The sequence below is a fragment of the Lycium barbarum genome, chromosome 9, assembly GCF_019175385.1.
Source record: "Lycium barbarum isolate Lr01 chromosome 9, ASM1917538v2, whole genome shotgun sequence".
Taxonomy (NCBI): domain Eukaryota; kingdom Viridiplantae; phylum Streptophyta; class Magnoliopsida; order Solanales; family Solanaceae; genus Lycium; species Lycium barbarum.
The window spans coordinates 111,401,254-111,419,175 of record NC_083345.1 but is presented as its reverse complement, the minus strand read 5'-3'; the positions used below and the strand labels follow the sequence as shown (position 1 = coordinate 111,419,175).

Here is a 17,922-nt window from a genome sequence, read left to right as displayed (position 1 = left end):
GCCTTTCATCAATATGTCTGTTGTCTGTTTACTATATGGTGGTCCATAAGTTATGCAATGTGAATCTGATTGCTGGTCTGTAATATGGCTTGTTTGAGGTTTTCCTTTATGTATTTATTTGCTACAGAGACCTGTTCGTGTGAGTTGGACTTTGATTCTTTGACAAGAGGTCAGTTGTTTCTCTTTTTATTTACTATTCTTAAATTTTAAACATGTTAATGATCCTGTGAGTGTTGTGAAAATATTGTTAGTTTCGTTTCATGTAGCACACAAATAGACAATCCAGTATTCCAAAGGTGACGCTTGTAGTTTATGTTAGGCATGACAACATTATGACAATTAAGTAGCATGCTTTGCGAGCTGAATGTTATTGTGATTTTACTGTCTGTTTATAGAGGCGGAGCCAAGTGGTGGCCAGGGTGTTCACCTAAACCCCCTTCGGCGAAAAATTACCATGTATACACAAGGTTAATTTTTTTTTTTTATGTATAAATTGTAGATGTTGAACTCCATTGACTTCTTCGTTTCTTACTCTTTTATATTTTTGAACCCCCTTAGTGAAAATCCTGGCTCCGCCACTGTTCACGATGCACGATTAATGGATGAAAGAGCCAAGGCAATGGGATATCTCGACGCTTGTCGAACATATGAGGTTGCATTCATGTTGCATTTGATGAGTGAGGTTTTAGCAATCACAAATGAGGTTAACAAATGCTTACAAAAAAAGGAGCAAGATTTGGCAAATGCCATGCTACTTCTTGAAGTAGCAAAAATAAGGTTGCAAGCTTATAGGGATGAGGAATGGGATTCTCTCATTGCTAAGGTATCTTTATTTTGTATCAAGCATGAAATTTTGGTACCTAACTTTAAGGATCCATATGTTAGCTCTTTAAGATCACGACGAAGACTTGGTGACAATACAGTCTTATATCATTATCGTGTTGAAGTGTTTTGCAATATTATTGATTGGCAACTTCAAGAGCTTAAAGATCGTTTTGGCGAAGCGACGACTAATTTGCTTCGTGGAATTGCTTGTTTGAATCCAATTGACTCTTTTTCAAGTTTCGACATCAGAAAGATAATGAAAATGGCTGCGTTATATCCTGATGACTTTGATGAGTTCAATATGAGTGCTCTTGAGAATCAACTTGCAAGTTACATTATTGATGTTCGTGATGTTGATGAAAGGTTTTTCGATCTAAAAGGGCTTTGTGATCTTTCGAAAAGATTAGTTCAGACAAAGAAGCATTCAAATTATCCTCTTGTATTCCGCTTAGTGAAACTTGCTTTGCTTTTGCCAGTTGCCACTGCATCCGTTGAAAGAGCTTTTTCGGCAATGAATTTTATCAAGAATGACTTGCGGAGTCAAATGAGTGATGATTTTTTGAGCGGTTGTTTGGTGCCTTATCTAGAAAAAGATTTATTTGATAATATTTCTAATGATGCTATTATTAAGACATTTCAAGAAATGAAACCTCGTAGAGTACAATTGTAAAGCTCTATGGTTCTTGCATAGTCTAACTTAGTTTCCACTCCAAAAGCTTACTAGCTCCATGGTTCTTGCATAGTCTAACTTAGTTTCCACTCCAAAAGCTTACTAGCTTTTGTTTTTGCTTCAAAAGCTCCCAAGCTTTTGCTTTTGTAATATGGCACCTTCCAGTTGCCTTTGATAATGGAAACTTCTTACTTCCAGTTTTCTCCTCTGATTCTGCAACTTTCTCTTGGTACTCTGCTTAACTTTGTCTATTAATCTTTCTAGATTGATTCTGTGATAAATTCTCATATTTCATGTTTTTATGGTTTAATTTTTGTGCCTTTCATCAATATGTCTGTTGTCTGTTTACTATATGGTGGTCCATAAGTTATGCAATGTGAATCTGATTGCTGGTCTGTAATATGGCTTGTTTGAGGTTTTCCTTTATGTATTTATTTGCTACAGAGACCTGTTCGTGTGAGTTGGACTTTGATTCTTTGACAAGAGGTCAGTTGTTTCTCTTTTTATTTACTATTCTTAAATTTTAAACATGTTAATGATCCTGTGAGTGTTGTGAAAATATTGTTAGTTTCGTTTCATGTAGCACACAAATAGACAATCCAGTATTCCAAAGGTGACGCTTGTAGTTTATGTTAGGCATGACAACATTATGACAATTAAGTAGCATGCTTTGCGAGCTGAATGATATTGTGATATTTACTGTCTGTTTATAGAGGCGGAGCCAAGTGGTGGCCAGGGTGTTCACCTAAACCCCCTTCGGCGAAAAATTACCATGTATACACAAGGTTAATTTTTTTTTTTATGTATAAATTGTAGATGTTGAACTCCATTGACTTCTTCGTTTCTTACTCTTTTATATTTTTGAACCCCCTTAGTGAAAATCCTGGCTCCGCCACTGGACTCAATAATTAACCGTATTAAATTCTTCATTCTTAGTGAAACTAGATATAAGCAAACTATATTCTTATATTCTACATATTTAGGAAAACAAAGTTTTTAAATAAAAATAATTTGAAATATTATTATATTGTTAGCAAGGAGATTTCATGTTAAATGTTAGCGCCAAAATTGGCGACAATTTTCATTTTTCATCGAAAATTCATAACTATTTAATTGTTTTTATTTATGAAAAAATTATCTAGATAATTAGTTATGAAATGTCATATGTCAGTAAATTTATTTATTTTTCTTTTGTAGCGTTGTTGTGTTCCTCTTGTGTATTTCTGAGCTTGTGGTCATTTGTCATAATTAAATTGTCTTTCTGATTTTGCGGATATACCATTTTGTCTGAAAAAATAATTGTAGTTGTTATCAAAATATTTCTACTTTTTCATACAGCATGACGTAAAAAATATTTAGCTATAATAACTTCAAATGCGTAACAACAACTTATATTTAGCTATAGAATTTTATCAACAAGTTTGTAGCTATTAAGCTAATTATTGTAACTGCTTTTACAATTTGAAGCAAAAATATCACTTTAACTGCATTATTGTATTTCAAGTAAATTTTTATGGCTAAAAAGATCACTGTTGCTACAGTACTTCAAAAAGCGTGGCAAAAACATATGATTTAGCCACGACGTTTTACTGTAGCTATAAATTTGTAGCTATTTGGGTAATAATTGCCACGGATTTTTATAACTTGAAGCAAAAATATCTTCTTAGCTATAATATTTAGTTTCAAGTAATTTTTCGTGGCTATAGGATTACTATTGCTACAGTTACTTCAACTGCGTGGCAAAAACATGCAATTTAGCTACGACATTTTATTGTAGCAATAAATTAGTAGCTACTTGGGTAATTATTGCCACGATAGTTGGCAACTATAGCAAAAATGAGGAATTAGCTTTGCTATGTGATTTTTGGAGCTAAGAAATTTTATGAAATTTATTAATAATATAAAGCTAGGCATAGACAAGGTGATGTGACACCTCTCTATGGCCTAGAATGCTATTTATCTTTTTTCTCCTTTTTTTTGGCATTTTTCTCTCATTCCTTTGCATAATCTATTAATTAAATGGATTAACAAAAGTCTCATGAAGTAAATATCCATTTGCAATAAAGGCCACGTAGTAGCACTTGAAATCTGTGCAAGAAAGCCTAAATAGCCTCAATTATTATAATGCAAATCTTTCATATTCCTAATTGAAAACCACTAAGATCCGTTACTGCATATTTTGCATGTTTAATGGTACTTATTCCACATCATTATCTATCTTCTAACGTACAAGTTGATAAACATATATACATATATAGATAAACATATATACATATATATATATGGAGAGGTTAATGGCCGGAGGTTCATGTTCATGGATTGTTTGACTAAAAAACAAGTTTATCCAATCCAACTTTCGATATTTATGGATTGGTTTTAACAGGTGAGTATACATGCCTAGGGTCAAGCCACTGCAAAAATAATTTTGTGCTCATGCTCTTTTTAATCATTAAATTTGATACGAGAGGTTTGCCGCTGTTATTCCTTAAATTAGCATTTTATTTTTTATTTTTTAGATTTTTGGTAACCTTTAATTTCACATGCATGTCTACTTACATTTTCAAAAGACATATTCATGCAGCTCTAACTTGGATGTGGGGAAGTGTTGAGTCAGTTTGTAATATTTGAAGGTGTTAAACTGAATCATTTGTTCGTGAAATAGAATGACTTCTGAAAGATTATGTTTATCAAGCTCTGTAAATACAAGGACTCTATTGAAGTAAAGCTGATGTGACATGCTTCTAAAGCTAGCAAATCTATTTTTCCTTTTATCTCCTTTTGTGGCATTTTTCCTTTCTTTTTCTTCCACTTTGTATATTTATTTGCCTATTAAAAATTCTGAGTTTTAAAAACTTTACACAAGTTATAAAATTGAAAATAATTACCATAACTATTACATATACCAATAAAGACTTATTAATTTTCTGGAAAATAATTAAGACTTAGTAACTGAAAGCGTAAGATAAGGCTTATAATTGGCACATCAAAATCTTTATTGCTACTATTAATTTGCTTCTACATTAATTACAAATTATAATCATTATACCTATAAATTACCATGCAGAAATCTTCTCTTCCTTTACTGTTGTCTCTTCTCATATTCACATCTCACAAACTTAAAATTTTGATTTTTTTTTTTAGTTTACATGTGCAGCCTTGAAGTTTCTATCATCGTGTTGCCTCATATGTCGACATTCTTACATGCAATATATCCTTATATGATACTAAAAGTTGTGTTGAATATATGTTATTTGAAAATTATGTGTCTTGCAGCTTGTGTTGTAGATTAAAAAAAAAGGAAAAAAAAAGAGCAAGGACAAGCAGTGATTGGGAGATAGGATTTAAGAGGTACAGGAAAGACTAGTAGTCTAGGAAAATGGTCGTGCCTTGTGATCGCGAGTTGCGGCTGTTGTACTAAGCTACTGGCTATTGACTAATCGTCTATTATAAAAAAAAATACTGTAATTGATTACTTTTACTATGAATGACACTTTCTTGCTAAATTTAAACATAGGAGTTATTGTTAGTTTCATACTCACATACATCAAACATGCATCTAGATATATTATAAAGCTAGACATAGATAAGGTGATGTGTACCTCTCTATGACTTAGAATTGCATTTATTTTTTTCTCAATTTTTTTATTTTTCTCTCATATTTTAATTCATTTTATTGTAATAATAAATTAGAATCATTACTACCAAAAGTCACTCATCCCTTATGATGACGTTCAAATCCACTCCTCAAAGAGAAAGTGTACACGGTCGTATGCAATATAATTTACCCAACTATGAGTCGGGGTTGATCCCACAGGGAACAATATACTTGGCGACTTAAACAAGTAAGGAATTATCACCAACTACACTAAGCTAAACACTTTTTCAATATTTTGATTTTAAGAAAATTATAACTAATGCAAAAATGTAAACTAATTAACCTGGACAACAAGTAAAATGATCAATGGCCACAAGCATGGATACAAGGAACTCTCAAAGTAACGATCCAATATATTTTATGATTTTACAACTAAGAGTGGACTTATATTAACAGATAACAGTTTCTAACATCTCATTGAAAGTCTTCCAACCAAATCAATGAATTTCACTCTAAGCTTTTCCAAGCCTTAGAGTGTGATATCAAGCACAACCAATTGAATCTCAAGTAACTTTCCTATTCTTAGCTCAAGTTATTAGATGAGGGTTATGCCCCAAATTCTTGTTAATTAATCTTTCTCAACTAGATTTTCTCTTCCGAGCTCAATCAAAGTAAATGGGCGAGTCTTAGGGTTAGCTACTCCCTTAAGAATCATTCAAAATGAGATTAATTAAAGAAACAATGACCCATTTCATTAGATATAAAATCATTCAATATATAAGCATAACAAGAGTTTGATCCAAAACTTTAACAATGTATATTTTCATAAACAAGTTTCAAGTAATGGAATAAAATACAACACAATTAAATATGCAATACAAAGTAAGGAATTGAAGAAAGCGTTGAGAAATTTATCATTAAAGAGCTCCAATTTTCTCCTCCAAAAGTGTGGTATAAAATTCTAGCTCCAAAGCTTGTAAAAATGGCCAAAGATGATGACATTTGCCTTCAAGTCTTCCTTTTATAGTTGCACAATTTTCCAATCAAAAAATATGTCCAAAACAGCCCCTATTTGCAGATTTTTCAGATTTGCAATTTTATCCACATTTTGCGCTTCTAGCCATTTTTGTCATTTTCTCCAATTTGGAACCTTTCTGCATCGTTTTCACTTGGTTTCTTCCCGATCACTTCTAAATCACATAAAACCTGTAAATGGAAGTAAACAATATTAAATGCACTAATTTGTCAATCAAACATAGCAAAATTCTAAAATTGAAGAAGAGATACGTTGGTAAATACCAATTTATCAAACCCCCAAACTTAAATTATTGCTTGTCCTCAAGCAAATCAAAACATACAATCTCCTTCTAATGAATCAACTCAATAGTGCACCAACATCATACCAAGTTAAAAAGTTCACTTTAAGCACAAACACACGACTTATTTGGTACCAACAATTAATCCAAGACATATGAATCACCAAAACTTCTCAAAAAAAATTCATTTCATTTCACGTGCTCAAACACCAAGTTAATCAAAGTAGCAATCAAGACATGACATTAAAGCTTCAAAATTTGCCTCATTATCACAAACAACTTTCTTTTGTTCATTCCTCCCAATTGGTAAATGAAACACATTCACAACTCAAATCTCCATGTGCCCTCACAATCAAGAGAGAATCTCAATCTCACAAAATGCAATTCAAAATACAAATGAGATATCAAATGGAAAGAATTAACTCTCTTCTCTCACAAAGATGTTCAAATGCACAAGTAGTACTGTAAGCTTGTCGTTCATGTATTTCTCCACTAATGTAGACACACTTGGTTCAAAATCAATTAGGACTTAAAGAGTTGTAATGTAGTCTTTTGGTTAAGCTAGGGCACAATTTGGGTAAGAGTGACTCAAAACCTCCCTAAGCACTACAATTTGCAACAATCAAAGCACACTTCATTCAACAACTTTTCCACCCTTTTTTCATTTCACCACCTAGTCTTCCCTTTATTCACAACTCCTTACTTTTCCTTCCTTCTTCTTCTTCTTTTTTTTTTTTAAAAAAAAAAAATCTTTTTTCTATTCTACTACTTCATTTTTTTTTTCGTTCACCTTTTCACCTTTAAAGTAACTCCCACATAATAACTTTTTCCAACCATCACCCCCAAACTTAGGGTTTTGGCCTATGTTTGCACTTTCAAAACACTTAGGGAGGTAGGATGCCAAAAGATAGGTCAATAAAGAATAAAAGGTTAAAGCTTGTAACATGGTTGCCAAAGAAAAGGTTAAAGGCTCAAAAAGGGTTGACTAGGAAAAATATATAAGGGTAGGATATTTAAGGCAAAAAAACGGTCCAAGGAAGACCTAACACCATCTTTCAAACCAAGTGCAGTCTAGGATTTCGCCTTGAAACTCATTCCGGGCAAGTTCTAGACTAGAAATTATGCAAAAGAACTCATAAACAAACCTCACCACACATGGCACATGAAAACTCAAGTAGAATATGTATCCAAGAACCAATTGAAACAAATGAACTCAAAAAGTCACTCATAGCCTAAAGAGACTAATTAGTGAAAGTAAGAGCCAAAAATTGAGTCGAAAAGTCACAACAAGAATCCTTACTTCAATCGATTTTCTTTTTCAAAAATCAAGAATTCATATGCAAGGTTTAAATGTGTTGGTACCAAGCAAGCCATAATTGGTCAAGGAGCAAAAGTCACATCCCAACACCATTCCTACAACTAATACTACAAAAAACTAAAAAAGCTAGTAAAAAAAAAAGTAAAAAAAAAAAAAATCATACTAATATAAATGTCATAAAAACATACCAAAAAAAAAAAAAAACCAATCTACTAAATTATCATCCATCATGAATATCACCCCCATCACAAAAATATCTGTCAAAATAAAGACTCCCTCAACTTAAAATGTTACATTGTCCTCAATGTAACTAAAAAGTGAAAATCAAAGTTAAGAGAGACTCCTGAAAAGATGGTGCCAATGAAAGATTGCTTTGCTTCTGCTTGTTCTTGTAGTATCTCAGATGACTTTCCGGTTCCATGTGCTTGAAACTTAGAACCCAGTTAAGAAAGACGCAAGTAGCATCAGGGTACTCAGACTTCCCCTCGTACAGTAGGTCATGATCATAGCACACAAGCAACAACTTTAAAGAACAGGCAGAAAATTATCAACCAACAGTATCTCTTTCATATTTACTACATTAACAGCCTCCAAAGATATTCACAGGTTCGGGGATTCCAGGCACCCTGTCCCATTGCTATTTGACATCAGCTTCCACAAAATTTTAATTTTCTCCCCATCCCATTAAAGCCAAATTGAATGTCCTTTATGCCTTAACTCCACTATCAAGAACCATTTAGAAGTGCAAACCAACAGCTTTCAACCATACTAGTTCAGAATTAAAGCAAAGGAATACTAAAACATCGAAAGAACTCTGTGAGCACACAATATAATGAGTGCGTCAAGTTAAGCAAGGTTTAAACTCACAAAATAAAATAATCAACACAATTGTCGAAAAACATTAGGAATATCCATCAGACTATTCAGCCAAAAAGTCTTTTTTTTTTTTTAAAACACTCACGATGCACAAAATCCTTAAGGGCCAATATAACAATTATACAATGCATTCAACCAACACTTTGAAAGTTAACAAAAAAAGCCATTTAAACACCGGACCAGTCACATAACCCAGTTAAGAAAGACGCAAGTAGCATCAGGGTACTCAGACTTCCCCTCGTACAGTAGGTCATGATCATAGCACACAAGCAACAACTTTAAAGAACAGGCAGAAAATTATCAACCAACAGTATCTCTTTCATATTTACTACATTAACAGCCTCCAAAGATATTCACAGGTTCGGGGATTCCAGGCACCCTGTCCCATTGCTATTTGACATCAGCTTCCACAAAATTTTAATTTTCTCCCCATCCCATTAAAGCCAAATTGAATGTCTTTTATGCCTTAACTCCACTATCAAGAACCATTTAGAAGTGCAAACCAACAACTTTCAACCATACTAGTTCAGAATTAAAGCAAAGGAATACTAAAACATCAAAAGAACTCTGTGAGCACACAATATAATGAGTGCGTCAAGTTAAGCAAGGTTTAAACTCACAAAATAAAATAATCAACACAATTGTCGAAAAACATTAGGAATATCCATCAGACTATTCAGCCAAAAAGTCTTTTTTTTTAAAACACTCACGATGCACAAAATCCTTAAGGGCCAATATAACAATTATACAATGCATTCAACCAACACTTTGAAAGTTAACAAAAAAAGCCATTTAAACACCGGACCAGTCACATAACCCAGTTAAGAAAGACGCAAGTAGTATCAGGGTACTCAGACTTCCCCTCGTACAGTAGGTCATGATCATAGCACACAAGCAACAACTTTAAAGAACAGGCAGAAAATTATCAACCAACAGTATCTCTTTCAGATTTACTACATTAACAGCCTCCAAAGATATTCACAGGTTCGGGGATTCCAGGCACCTTGTCCCATTGCTATTTGACATCAGCTTCCACAAAATTTTAATTTTCTCCCCATCCCATTAAAGCTAAATTGAATGTCCTTTATGCCTTAACTCCACTATCAAGAACCATTTAGAAGTGCAAACCAACAGCTTTCAACCATACTAGTTCAGAATTAAAGCAAAGGAATACTAAAACATCAAAAGAACTCTGTGAGCACACAATATAATGAGTGCGTCAAGTTAAGCAAGGTTTAAACTCACAAAATAAAATAATCAACACAATTGTCGAAAAACATTAGGAATATCCATCAGACTATTCAGCCAAAAAGTCTTTTTTTTTTTTTAAAACACTCACGATGCACAAAATCCTTAAGGGCCAATATAACAATTATACAATGCATTCAACCAACACTTTGAAAGTTAACAAAAAAAGCCATTTAAACACCGGACCAGTCACATATCCAATCCACTTCCACGATCAAACTCAGTTGAGGAACTAAATGGTTAGTCAGAAGTCCACGACCTACTTGACTACCCAAAACTTACTCACAATCGATTCCTAATAGCGCTTGGTTACTCAAACTTCACCGGCGAATTGATTTCCCTCTCAGACAATTTATCGAGCTGCTTGTGTGCATCACTCTCACCAAGCTTTTGTCACAATTAGGGGATTGAATTACCCTCCCAAAAACATGGGAATTATAGTTCAGTCAGCATATTCTCATCCCAATCAAACAACAATACCATCATTTCACAATTTGAGCTCAACTCAATACCAAAAAGACCACAGAAAAAGTAAACAAAGAAGAAGAGAAACAAAAAAATCTGGAAACAGAGACAGAAGAGGGAGAGAGAGAGTACTGAGACGAGTGTTGCTGGAATCCGTGACTTTTGTAGGATAAAAAAAAAGTTGAACCAAACTAACACAAAAAAAAAAAAAACATAAGTAGGTTTCACGCACTAATTTAGTATGTGAAAGGACCAAACTGCAAAAATAAAAGTTTGGCCTTTCACGCATGAAATTCGTCCGTGAATGAGGCCAACAAAAAGGTATATCATCAATGAGCAACCTAAGCTATATCATCATCAACATACTTAGATACGTTTACTCTCTCATGCTAACACGGTACTCACCAACTGCATGATGTAAAAATCTCTAAAGTGGCGATTATTCTGATCCAAAATAACACTATCAATAATCAAACACGGTATCTCACAAGAGGATCCTTAAGAAGAAGACGTTCGTGATAGACTCTCCATGCATAATCCTCAAAAGAAAATGAATTGAACATTGGACTTTCCTCCAGTGCTATGGTGTTTGAATTCTTGTCGTCAAGGCCATCATCTTCTTCGTTGAGTACCGTGGTTTCATCAGTGTCACTCTCGGCAAGTGATGGCGATTTGGGAAGCAACGGAGAGACAGTGCTATCATGAGGAAGTGTAACTAACAATGTCAGTGATACACAGTGGGAGTTAGTACTACTGCTGGTACTGTTGACTTCCACTACATCACCACTAGTCGGTACTGGTCTTCCCCTCACTTTTTTCACCTTTCCATTACTCCATACCTGCCCATTGTCAGTTTTTTTTTTAATACCATTAACAGTTAAGCTTACTTGTAATAATATAAAACTTTCTATAATACTCTCAATTTGATAACACTTCAAATAGAGATTCTTTTATTGTAATCCATCTTTACTTGTACCAACATTGCTAATTTCGCCCATTTTTATTTGAGAGTTAAGTATTTTACACAATGGTCTCATTCACGCACGAATTTCGTGCGTGAAAGGCCAAACTTTTATTTTTGAAGTTTGGTCCTTTCACGCACTAAATTAGTGCGTGAAACCTACTTATGTTTTTTTTTTTTTTTTTTTTTTTTTTGTGTTAGTTTGGTTCAACTTTTTTTTTGTCCTACAAAAGTCGGGAATTCGTGTTGCTGTCCAAGTGATGTTATGCGTCTGTGTGTCATGTGGGTGAGTGTGCTGTGAGTGTGAGGTAGGGGATTTATCTGTATTGGACCAAGGGGTAAAATAAGGGAATGGGCTAAAAAATTTAAAGTGAGACTTATTTACCTGGGTGTTCAAGTTCTGGCTAGGATTCACAAGGCTGGGCTCTTTTAAATTAAAACACAGTTTCCAGCACTTTTTTTTTTTTGGGGGCACAAACTGTGCAACTGCAAAACTGCCACATATCAACTCTGTAGGAAGATTTAACTTATGGTGACAAAAAAGTCTTATAATTAGAAATGGTGACAAGTTTGACCAACCAAGGTCAAACTTGTCTTAAAAATTTGATTAACTTAAATTGGGACTGAATTATAATTTTTAAAACTTATAATCTTTTACAAAATACACAAAAGCCCATACACATTATACAAAAACTTCTTCCAACCCACACACATTATACAAAAACTCCTTCCAACCCACTTCCCCCACGACCCCAACTACTTTTTCATTTTATTTCAAAAAAAAAAAAAAGCAGTTCTTCAGTTCATCTCTGTCTCTCTCTCTCCATTGCTGCTGTAAAAAATCGACGACCGGTGACCACCATTGTTGTTGCTCGTTCCTCTCTCTCCATTGTTGCTGCTGCTGCTCATTTTTTTCTCTCTCTCCATTGCTGTTGCTTGTCTATTCATTCTCAGGTAAACTTTTTTTTTCCACTTGGTTCAAAAGTTAGGGTTTTGAAATCAGAGTGTGAAAATGATGATTTTGGTTAGAGAAGATGAAGAAGAGCATGGGTTTTTCTTGAATGTTGTTTGTTTTGTTGTAGTTTCGTGTATTTGTTGCACTTGTTGGGGTTTGTGAGTTTGTAAATAGTGGTTGTGGTTGTGAAATTATGGTTTTTGGTGCTGTTTTTGTTCTTCTTCTCCTTATTGTTTAAAAAAAAGGCTTGCAATTTTGTTGATGTTTTCCAACAACTGAGATTACCTGTTGCAGCAAATTCAACACTTGTTTGACAGTTGCAAACATCTGCTGAGGTTGCATGGTTTGGTATATTTGTATAAGTTGTGAGTGAGATTTGTGATGGTTGTGTGTTTGTAGTGAAATATAGATGTTTTGTGGTTAAATTTAGATGTTTTTGCTGTTGTTGTTGCTATTGCAGCAAATTCAGCACTTGTTTGACAGTTGCAAACATCTGCTGAGGTTGCATGGTTAAAAAAATCCTATTTGGTGTATTTTGTTTAAGTTGTAAGTGAGATTTGTGATGGTTGTGTGTTTGTAGTGAAATATAGATGTTTTGTAGTTAAATTTAGATGTTTTTGCTGTTGTTGTTGCTGTCATGCTATGGTTTAGGAAAAGTTTTGATTTTATCCAACAGCTGATGGATAAAAGCAAAACAATTGTTGAGGTTTTTGCAGCAACTGAAGCAGTTGTTGTAGCATATTAACAAGCTGTTGTAAAAAATCAAAACAGTTGCTAAGCTGTTGCAAATGTTTTTCTATTTCCAATAGATTAAGATTCTGCTGCAACAAGTAATAAGTTGTTGCAACAGCTTCGTATTTTGTTGCAACATATTATTAATCTGTTGCAACAACTGATTACTTGTTGCAACATATTCCTTTTCCCTTTTTACTTTGAATGTTGCACTAACCAATTAAAACTGTTTTTCTATCTCCTGTGTGTAGATAAAATGGCTCCAGTTAAAAGAAAAAAAGAGAAACCAACTGAGGGAGAAAGTAGTAAAAGAGCTAAGGTGCAAACACCATTAGATAAACTTGTGACTGCTATTTGTCAATCAACAAATGAGGAAAGATTTAGTGAAACTGGGGCTTCAGAAAGAGAGGAAACCCACGAAACCTCTGTTGGGCATGAAGAAGAAAGTGATAAAAATGAAAAAAGTGAAGAAACTAGAGAAGAAAGTGAAAAAGATGATGAAAAATCTGCTGAAGGAGATGAAGAAAATGCTGAAGGAGATGAAGAAGAAGGAGATGAAGAAGAAGTAAGTGAAGAAGAAGGAGATGAAGGAGCTGAAGGGGATGAAGGAGGTGAAGAAGATGCAGAAACTGAAAATGGTAATGAAGAAGAAGAAGAATCAACAGATCAGATCTTGGCTGAGTTAAGAAGAAAGAGGAAACATAATGTGGATGCCAATCTTGTTGAGTCTTCTAGTATTGCCACAGATCCCAATAGACCTTCGATTGAGGAGGTCGTCAAGAGTTTCAGCATTGAAAAGTACGGTGTGACGATGCCGCTGAATGGAAATAAGGATTTGTCTGGTGATTTTGTGGTTAGATCAACCATGGGCAAGGGCTTTGACACCTTCAGGGGCATTCTCCGGCAGCAGGGGTTGGAGAATTTCTTTAGGGCTAGCTGCTTTGGGCTCTATTTAGATTTGCCTGAAGATACTAGTGCCCGATTTCAAATGACAATGGTTTCTGAGCTTTTGAAGCGTAAGATTATTTGTGATAGAAAGGATAAGATTTGGATCAATTACTATGGCATGCCGGTTTGCTTTGGCATGAAGGAGTTTGCCATAGTTACCGGATTGAGATGTTATCCTTGTGAGCCTCTTCCTATTGTTGTATTAACCAAGCCAGCCCGGACGCCCAAGGCAGACAAGAAAGCAAAGGGTTCCAAAGCTAAGAATGATGTCTCTTTGGTAAACTTAGTGGGAAAGAGCTACACTCAAAAGAAATTATTGCAAGACTTGGAGTCCAAAACTTTCAAAAAAAAGCACAAGGAGGCACTGTGCTTAGTTTGGTTTGTGCATAGTGTTCTTTGGGCAAGAGACGTAAACTACAACATACCGCTTGGATTGATTAAACTTGCTGAGGACTATGATGCCTTCAACAACTATGCCTGGGGTTGTCAAAGCTTTAGCTTGACTGTTGAATATTTGATGAAGGATTTGAAGCCAACGGGGAAGACACAAAACCTATATGGCTTCCCTTGGGCTTTCATGGTAAATTTTCTTTAATGTTTTACCTTTTTTTTTCAATCACTATTTTGATTTTTGATGGCATCTTTTTTTTCTAGGCTTGGGCATTTGAAGCCATTCCTCACCTCAGGCGTCAAGTCAAGGAATGCTCCAAAGAAGTTACCTATCCAAGAATTCTTAGATGGCTCACTGCCAGGAACAACACAAAATTGAGTGTTGACCTTTTCAACCTCCCTAAGGAAGCTATAAGCATTAGAACACAACAAATGACTAGGTGTTGCAATAGCTTTTATAATCTGCTGCAACAACACATGCATCTGTTGCAACAGGTTATGCATATGTTGGACAATGTCCAACAGATAATTAACCTGTTGCAACAAGTTACCCAACAGATGAATCTGTTATAACATGCAACTAGTTTTTTACAACAGATGAGTAACCTGCTGAAACAAGTTACCCATCTGTTGGAAAATGTCCAACAGATGATAAACCTGCTGCAACTAGTTGACAATCTGTTGGACAATTTCCAACAAGTACCACAGTTGTTGCAACATATCACTTTATTTACTAATTTGATAACTTCTGAATCTGTTACAGTAAGTTTTTACAACAAGTACAATAATTTATTGCAACAAATTATTAATCTGTTGCAACAAATTACTAATCTATTGTACAATATCCAACAGATGAGCAACCTGCTGCAACAAGTTACCCATCTGTTGGAAATTTTCCAACAGATGAGATACCTGCTGCAACAAGTTTCCTATCTGTTGGACATTGCCCAACAGATGTGTAACCTTTTGCAACAACCTATTAACTTATTTTAAATAGGTTTTGCTTTTTATGATTTAGCACCATTATGATATATCTACTTTTTTGTTGTAGGTTGTGAACCCATGGCTTGTCCCAACAATAAGAGAGTTGGAGATGCCATGCCTTGTCACCTTTGTGCCCATAGAATCTGTGCCTAACAGACTGATTGATGGGTTCAAAGGGGAATTGGCTGGAGTGACAACCATCACTAGGGTTGATGATGTTGTAGCTGGTAGTGGTGGTCATGTTGTTGTTGGCACTGGTGGTGATGTTGCTGTTGGTGGTGCTGATACTGTTGGTGATGTTGTTCAGCCTGTTAATGTTGTTGTTAGTGGTGGTGGTGATGATGTCCCAGCAAGTATTGCAGGGGAAAAATTAAGAGATGATGATGCTAATATTGGTGGATTTACTCTAGTTCCTAGATTGAGTGATTTTTTCGGATTTGGTGGTAATTTTAGTAGTGGTGGATTGAGTGGTAGAAGATTTGTTGATGTTGGTGCCGGTACTTCTAAGGTGCCCTCATGTGCTTGTGAGTGCACCACTTGCAAGGACAAAATGGATAATTTGATTAGAAAGGTGGAGGAATTGGTGCAGGCCCAAGAAGCTACAAACACTTCTATGCAGAGGTTGATATCCAAGAGGGGTATCTAACCATCAAAGAATCTTTCCTCACCTTATACTCCTGTTCATGCTCGGAGGAGGGGCAAAGCAATTGCCAAGGCACTTGCATCAGTTAGATCAAGAAGATCTGTTGCTACTCCTAGTAAGTCAATTGAGACTCCTCTTCTTGATGTTGGGCCAAAAGTGCTAAAGAAGGTGGACATTTTCAAGCCTGTACATACCCAAAGAAAGAAAAAGGTTGAGACTGCAATCAAGTCCAAAAAGAGTTGGAGAACCATGTCCTCAATGCATGAATTTGGAGCAGCAGACTTCAAGGCTCTGACAAGCATGGAAATTTGGTGGGAGGATTGGGTAAGTTTCAACACTTGTATATATCTATCTAATTCAGTATGTTGTTGCAACAAGTAGATAATCTGTTGCAACAAGTAAACTAGCTGTTGCAACAGTTCCTTTATTTTGTTGAATCTGCTGCACCAAGTTAACTAGCTGTTGCAACAAGTAGATAATTTGTTGAATCTGTTGCACCAAGTAACTAACTGTTTTACTATTTTTACTTTAGTATGTAGATGAAGTCCTGCTTCTAATGCGTATGAGGCAAATCAATTTCCCTGAGTACTATGATTCCACTGACATAATCCTGGACCTCAACTTTTACAACAACATGTCCAAGAGGTACGCAGAATTGACAAAAGAGAGTACAGTTCCAAATGCCGTGTCTCTGAAGGTTAGACTTGCTGAATTCAAGTAGGATGATGATATGGTCGATTATTGCAGGGGTGTCAGACCCTACCTGGGAAGCTGCTCGTGGGCTAGTGCAAAGAGGGTTTTAACAGTGATGAATATTAATGCCACACATTTTGTCACTCTCGAGTTCATGATTGAAGAGGGAGTGGTAAATGTGTATGACTGCAACGTTCCTGTCTATGAAGAATCTGATTTCTTTTGTTTCATGGAGCCGGTAATGGAGTTGTGGCCCAAGTTATTGCAACAGAGTGGAATGTTCGCACACTTGCCTGCAAAGTTACTCAATGAATCGTGGGAATTCAATAGGCTACAGAATCTCCCCCGCAATGTCACTGGTAAGGCATGTGGTTCGTGGTCAATTGCTTTTATGGAGGCTTTGCTTACCGGCACAACTGTGACAAAACCTGAAAGTCTAATCAGCGACAACTCTGTAGGGAGGATGCAATGGAGATGGGCATTAGGTGTCATTGAAAAGGTGTTGGAGCCCTAAGATGGGTTAATAAACAGTTCATTGATTTTGCGTTTTTTGGAGCCAAAATATGGCCTGTTGAACAATTTAAGTATACATTAGGAGTTTTTTTATGACATTATGTAATTTAAGTATATATTAGGTGTTCAATACTTTTCTAAGACATTTTGTTAAGTATATATTAGGTGTTCATTATTTAAGTTGTTTTAAACAAGTCACAAAATCTAACAGCTGTTGAAGAAGTTGCAACAATTGACCCATTTGTTGCAACAAGTTTTTAATATGTTGCAACGGATGAGTAAGTTGTTGCAACAAGTTTGTAATTTGTTGCAACAGATGGTTCAGTTGTTGCAATATATGGGTCAGTTGTTGCGACAAATCTAACTGATGTTGAAGAAGTTGCAACGACTAACCCATCTGTTGCAACAAGTTTGTAATCTGTTGCAACAGATGAGTCAGTTGTTGCAACAATATTTCAATTTGTTGCAACAGATGGTTCAGTTGTTGCAATATATGGGTTAGTTTTTGCGATAAATCTAACTGCTGTTTTAGAAGTTGCAACAAGTTAATAATCTGTTGCAACAGATGAGTCAGTTGTTGCAACAAAATGTAAATTTGTTGCAACAGATGGTTCAGTTGTTGCAACATATGGGTCAGTTGTTGCGACAAATCTAACTGATGTTGAAGAAGTTGCAACAAGTTGATAATCTGTTGCAACAAGTTTGTCATCTGTTGCAACAGATGCGTCAGTTGTTGCAACAGATGGTTCAGTTGTTGCAATATATGGGTTAGTTGTTGCGATAAATCTAA

At 35.2% G+C, this 17,922-nt stretch overlaps 1 protein-coding gene across 1 annotated transcript; it reads left to right on the top strand.

The window, feature by feature from the left end:
• Positions 1 to 598: 598 nt before the first annotated feature.
• On the top strand, positions 599 to 1,495 carry LOC132612170 (uncharacterized). The gene has a single exon (XM_060326491.1). The coding sequence runs from the start codon at positions 599 to 601 to the stop codon at positions 1,493 to 1,495; it is 897 nt and encodes a 298-aa protein (XP_060182474.1).
• The last annotated feature ends 16,427 nt before the right edge of the window (positions 1,496 to 17,922 follow it).